The sequence below is a fragment of the Drosophila mojavensis genome, unplaced genomic scaffold, assembly GCF_018153725.1.
Source record: "Drosophila mojavensis isolate 15081-1352.22 unplaced genomic scaffold, ASM1815372v1 contig_36, whole genome shotgun sequence".
Lineage (NCBI taxonomy): Eukaryota > Metazoa > Arthropoda > Insecta > Diptera > Drosophilidae > Drosophila > Drosophila mojavensis.
The window spans coordinates 12,700,858-12,707,844 of NW_025318858.1; the positions used below are offsets into that span (position 1 = coordinate 12,700,858).

The 6,987-nt window shown below is 43.8% G+C and overlaps 1 protein-coding gene across 1 annotated transcript in view; it reads right to left on the reverse strand.

The window, feature by feature from the left end:
- Positions 1-6,987, reverse strand: part of LOC6576647 (probable chitinase 10) — an 11,754-nt gene extending 4,767 nt beyond the window's left edge. Inside the window, exons 1-3 of the mRNA XM_032728515.2 lie at positions 6,871-6,987; positions 4,808-4,866; positions 48-3,818 (exon numbers count right to left, since the gene is read on the reverse strand). Coding sequence (XP_032584406.1) covers positions 48-3,818; positions 4,808-4,840 — 3,804 coding nt within the window. The 5' untranslated portion in view covers positions 4,841-4,866; positions 6,871-6,987. The remainder of the gene's footprint in view (positions 1-47; positions 3,819-4,807; positions 4,867-6,870) is intronic.

The window sequence follows — 6,987 nt, forward strand, 5'->3', positions numbered from 1 at the left end:
AAACTAATTTAGTAATTGAATAATAATAAAGTAGAGCCATTACTTACCGAATTGAAGTAATCATAGTCATCATCGGGATGATGATACAGAGGCGCAACGTGGCCCGTTTTTTTGTCCCACTGTCCGTGGAAGTCGTAGGTCATCACGGCAATCCAGTCAAAGTAGCGTGCCAGTTCTTCAACATCGTAGCCAGCGTCGATGATCTTTTTGCTGGGCGATACGGCCGTGGAGAGCAGCAGGCCACGTGGCTTGAATGCCTCCGAGAGTTCCCTGACCCAGGCCGTGAAGCCCTCCTTTTCATCGGCGAAGCCCTTGTTGCACTCCGTTTGCCAGCACACCGGATACTCCCAGTCCAGATCGAGACCCTCGAAGCCATATTTCTCGATAAAGTCCAGAGCATGTCGAATGAATTTCGCACGAGCCGCAGCATTGCGCACAAGGCGACTGTATTTATCGCCCTGGGAATCGTTCCAGCCGCCCAGTGCAAGGCTGACTTTGACACCCTTGCTCTTCAGACCACTGACGCGTGTGTAGAAATTGTTATCGATGTCCGCCCACGAGTCGTGAGTGCGCAGCGTTAGCTCCGAGTAATCCAATACGGCAAAGCCATAAACCACATGGGTGCAGAGATCCGTGTTGATGTCATCGGGTGTATAGCGGCCCAGACCCTTGCGATACCAGGCCCAATTGGTGAAGTAGCAGACGACCTTGTAGTAGCCATCGAGAGGCTGGAGTTGTGGCTTGTCCGTGGGATAAGTGGGTCGTGGCGTGGTGCTCGGTCGTTGGGTTGTGGGCACGGGCTTAGCTGCAGCCGGTGGCTTGGGCTTTGAGCTGCCGCTACTACTGCCAGCTGGACCATCTCCGCCGTTCTCTTTGCATTGCGCAGCCCCTGGCCAGTCGCAGTTGCCCAGCGCTTCGTTGTAATGCAAGCCAGGCGGACAGTCCGCTGCCTGCAGACGATTCCACAGGCAGAACAAATACTTGGAGCAGTCACCGGGATAGGGCACACGCTCCTCCCCATTGCAGGGATCCTCTTCGCTGGCCTTGGACTGCACAATCCGCAGATACTTCTTGCTGGTCACGCACTGCACATTCTCCGGCCAATCGCAGATCTTCCTCAGGGCATCCCAGTGCAGCTCGCTGCCGCATTCACTCGGCACGAGCGCTCCATTCACGCAGATGTAGTACTTGCCACAGTTGCGGTGCGTGTAGTATTCGCCCTCGTTGCAGCGGGACGAGGTGGGTGGACGTGGTCGTCGTGTGGTGCGGTTCGGTTTTCGGGTGGTGCTAGCTCCCTGCTGAGGCTTCTGAGCGGGTTTTGTGGGCTTGCGACTGGGCTTGACGGATGTCGAAGGTCTGCGCGGCTTTTTGGTGGTGGTGGTTGGTCGTTTGGTGGTGCTGCTGCTGGGTCTCTGAGTGGTGCTCCTAGTAACGGATATGCCACTTGTGGTGCTCGTATGCTGTTTCTTCACCGTGCACTGCGCCGAGGCGGGCCAATCGCAGCCTTTCACCTCGTTGTTCCAGTGCAAACCACCGGGACAGAATTGCTGACGCAGCTCACCCGGTATTATACAATGGTAATAGGAATTGCAATTTTTCTTATCTGGATAGAATTCGCCAGCTTCGCAGTTGGCGGCCTGCACCACCGGATAGACCAGAGCGGGCACTGGTATAGTGGTATGGGCAGGTCGCGTAGTTGTCTTCGTTGGCTTCGGCTTTGGCTTGGTGGGACGCCTCGTGGTTGTAGCTGCTGCTGTGCTCCACCAGGCGGGAGTTGCGGTGGTGCTAGTAGTGGATGGTCGAGTGGTGGTAGTGCTGCTGGGTCGCCGTGTGGTTGTTGCACTGCTAGTGGGTCTGCGTGTGCTTGTGCTCGTTTGATCCCAAGTGGGCCACGAAGTGGTGTGATCACTGTGAGCACCGCTCTGAGAGCCATCGCTGCTTATGGTCGTCATTTGTGGTGGCACCGGTGTAATCGGCTGTGGTGGACGCTCGCAGTTGTTGCGCGTCGGTGGCTCCGTGTTCAGTCGACCCAAGGCCCGATTGACAGCTCTGAGCAGCGGGAAGGGTTCACTGCAGCAGCGATTCTGGAAGTCATCCAGATCGACGGTCCAAGCAGCAACACCACCAAAATCATTGTTGACCGCATAGCGAGCCTTGGCCTCCACACTGGCCGCATCCTCATAGCCCACCCATTGATCCCGCAGCATGGCATAGGGTCCTGATTTGCGTTCTGCATCCCGTCCGGTCTGCCACTTCTGCTTGCGTATGCGCTGACAGATCTCGTAGTAGGCCAACATGCCGGGCTGTTTGGTCAGCTCGCCGGCGTCACCAGGGCCGCTGGCCGGGATGCCCTCACCGACCAGGCGCTGACTGCTCTGCTCGAGCGTAAAGGTCTGCCCATAGAAGGGAATGCTCATGATTAACTTCTCACGGCGTGCGCCCATCTTCACCAACAGCTGCATTGTGTAGTCCGTATTGTATTGCGGATATTTGTCCTGCGCACGTCCGTAGAGTGGACTCACATGTCCCGTTTGTCCCTCCCAGGCGCCATGGTAGTCATAGCTCATAACGGTCATAGAGTCCACGATTTCGGAGAGTGCAGCCAGCTCGTACGCCTCGCTGATGATCTCCTTGTAGCCGGAGATGGCCACGCCCAGCTGCATCTTGGGATTGACACGCTTCAGCTCTGAGCGTATCTCACGCAGTAGCTTCGTCAGATTGGGTCTATCGCTGGACGGTCCCTTGGAGCAGTCGCTCTGCCAGCACTTGGGGTAGTTCCAGTCCAAGTGAATGCCACTAAAGCCATGACGTTGCAGGAAACCCGCCGCACTCGAGGCAAACACTTTGCGTTTAATCTCATTGGCAGCCAAGCGAGAGTATTTATCACCGCTGGAATCTGTCCAACCGCCCATGGCAATCAACACGGGCACACCCAGTGAAACAACGCGCTTGTAGTACTGATTCTCTATATCCACCCAGGGATCGAATTCGCGTATGGTCAAGTGATCCGGATCGAGGGAGGCAAATGAATAGACAATCGCCGAGCATAGTTTGGGGTCCAGCTGCTCGGGCACAAAGTGACCATCGGCCTTGCGATAGAAGGCCCAGTTGGACATATAACAGAGGACTTTGGGCACCGTGTTGTAGTTCTTCTTTTCCGTTGTTGTCTTTGCGTGTAAGAGAGCCCCATAGGCGCCATCTTGCGTGAGATCTGCCTGGGCGAGAGCACCATAGAACTGTTGTTCCGTGTAGCTGTCCAGTTCATCGATATGCTCCAGTTGCTCCAGATCCACAGCCTTGAGTAGCTCCTGGTGAGGGGAGCCGGAGCGATACGGTTGCGGCTGATAATTATCGCTTGAGCTGGGCGCTATGAAGGCGGCATATTTATCCGACACTGACCAAGGATCTGGCTCCACCAGATGCGAGAGTTTTTCCTCTTTGATCTCCTCTGGCACATCGCGCACATAGCTGGCGGGCGAACCAAACTCTAAGAATTCTTCATCTTCATCATCATCGTCGCTGGGCTGCGCCTCCACAGAGTCCCGTACAAAGGAGCGCAAAGGCGAGGATTCGCGCAGCTGCGCAACGTCCCGTTCACTGATGCTGGGCACACTTTCCACGGCGCTGCGTAGCGGCAGGAATACCTCGCCAAATGTGGGTCGAGTGCTGATGCGACTCAGTGCACCGGGCTCATCCTCCACGGGCATGCTCTCCACGGCCGCCCGGACAAAGGCCGGCTTGTAGCTGGGCGCCACGTGCACCTCGGGCGCCTCGATGCGAATGTGCCCAGTGGCCGCTGTTGCCCATAGGCAAAGCAACTGTAAAATTATTTAAATAAATGGGATTCATTAAAAATTACTTTCATGATATAACGATATATATAAATATTTTTATACATTTTTTTACATTTAATTTTTGCAAATACCTGACTTGATTTTTAGAAGAATTAGAAAATACTTCGATTCAAGAATTGATTCAACTCTACTATTATTTCTACTACTCTGTATCTGTTACTACTTTACCTTTATTATTATTTCTACTACCTTTCTATTATTATTTATACCACTCTACTACTTCAGTCATCACTATTTCTACTACTTTATGTCTCTACTGCTACTTCAACTCGATTATCATTTTTGCTAGTATCTACTCGTCGTTCTACTACTATAATTCTAGAACTACATAAAATTATTATTCATTATTATTATTGTATACTTACTACAATTTATTAATACTACTATTTGACAACTTCTATTCAACTACTACAATTATATTACTACTTTTAGATACTACTATTACAGCTACTATTACTTCTTATTACTACAACTATTACTTATACATATCTTTTAATACTCTCTTAATATTACTCTACTATTTACTATTTATACTGCTCCTGTTCTAACTCTAGTTCTACTACTAGGTGCACAACTATTACTTTAACTATTACTACTATTACTTTTAATTCTACTTCTACTGATATTACTTTACTACTACTTCTACTACTATTGCTTTTACCACTACTTCTACTACTATTTTTTTACAATTACTACTTACTACTATTACTATTACTTTTACTATTACTACTAAACCTACTACTATTACTATTACTTCTACTACTATTACTATTACTTCTAATACTATTACTTTTACTATTACTATTACTTCTACTACTATCACTATTACTTTTACTTCTTCTACTACTATTACTTTGACTACTACTTCTACTACTACTACTTACTATTACTTCTACTACGATTACTTCTATTATCAAGACAGTATCATATATCTGCCCTAATTTAAAACTTACCAGCAGCCCGTTTAGCGTAGCTCTTCTACGCATGTTAAAATTTTAAAATTTTACTTCAACTGAAAAGAAACCAATAGATATTTTCAATTAGGCGTGTAATACATTAAAATTGTCAATATATAAAACAGTGTGATATCTTTTCTGGTGTTTAAGTGTGATTCATAAATGTAACTTGATTTTTACCAAAATATCATTATTTATATATATTGGGCTATATACATGATTTATTGAGGCAGACGCACGCATTATCACGTCAGCGCGTTGTCCTCTCAGATTACGTGCGGCAATGCGTCTTACATTCTAATTAGGTTAGGTAGAGGCTGGATGACAAATTGGGAAGTAATTGTTTGATTCTCTTTTTATTTTAATTTCAATTTTAATTTTTTTTTTGTATTTTGCTTTTATGCCCGGAACTTATTTATATGCCTATTGATTGTAAGTGATAAATGTCTACGGACAATAAATATATAATATATGTATACTTAAATATTTTATATGCCAGACGCAACATGACCTAGGCCCACGCCCACAAAATGTCAATTATATGTTTATATAATTATGTTCCTGTTTAGGGTGCCAAACGAAACTTGCTTACTTTCCCACCGTTTTTTCAAAAAATTCTTATAAATTAACTTGCAGATAAACAACTTGTATACGCTGCGACATTTAATTGCCAGAGATTTAAAATTGATTTAATAAATTCATTTTGTTTACTTTTGTATTCATTTATCTCGTTTGAATGTGCCGCTGGTTATAAATTGAATTGTGGCTTTGATACAATATAAATGATTATTTAAATTTTATTTTGCAAATTTTTTGTAATTTATTTGTTAAAAAAGGTTACGCTTATACCTTACTTTATATAAATATTTAATTTGATATATTTATATATAATCTAATCTATTATTATATACATTTCTAATATCTTCTTTAGGAATTTTCAAGTTCTACAATTTTATATTTCATTTGTATATTGTAGTATATATATAAACCAAATTTTGTTAGCCAGTGTAGTCGATATTGAAATCCTTGAACTGCAACTGAAGCGAACAAAGGGATTTTGTGTCTTGGGAACTTTAGCTCTATGAGTCGTGTCTGTTAATGATTATATATGTATGTATTTTTGTCTTTCGAGATTTTATGTTTCAATATTTGCTAATATGTAGCTATTGAATTATTAATAACGTTTCCTTCTCTTTCTATTAAGCCCATGGCTTATTTAAAAATGCGTGCCAAATTTTGTTCTTTTGCTTCTTTTTTTTAGTTTTTACCTAATATGCAAATCGGTTTTCAGAATTGGGTTAAAAGCTTTACGATGTTGACCGGTTATTTATTTTTGATGTTTTGCTATTTATCATTATTTCTGTTCTTGTTTTGATAATTAAACATAAAGAGACGTAATACGGGGATTATTATGTATGGTAATCAAAAGAAATGTAACCTACGCCAATGATGTGAGTAAAAGACGTTGGGCAAGTTTTGCGATTTAGAACTAGGCAGGTTTTCATTGGAGGTGAAAGAGAAAGAGAGAGAGCGAGAGAGTTCATTGAACGTCAAGAATCTCGGCCCACTGATCCTGTCTGCATATTTTAGATGTGGCGAATTAAAAAAAAAAAAAAAAATAGAAGAGATTGTGCAACAAGAGAAAGGCGGCCGCTTTGAATAAAATTTGCTTGCGTGGAACTTTCGGCTTGTAAATATATTTATTATCTATATAGTACCATCAACAGCAAATACATCAACTTATTTTTATATATCACATTTTATTTAAGTCTTTTTCAGAACAAAAGTCTTTTGTTTCGTTTATATATATATATAAAATACTTGTTTGATTTTATGTGCCACTATTAAAAATCCATAAACTTGGTCCAGAAATCGGACTTCTACGCGTATCACACAAAAAGACACAGTAAAACATTTCTTATGCACTTCACGTACACACACGCACACACACTGAGAAAAATTCCACTTAATATTCAATTTGATGTCCATTTACTGTTGCACCAACACACGACACACTGTTTGTATAGAAAGTTCTCACTACACTTGACTCATTCACTTACTTAGCTGAACGTATCCAAAGTATGTTGTATATATAAAATAAATAAAATATTCCAGAAGGGGTTTTTACTTGTCGCGGCTACCTTTGCGCATGCGCGCCCGAATCGAAACTGTTGCCG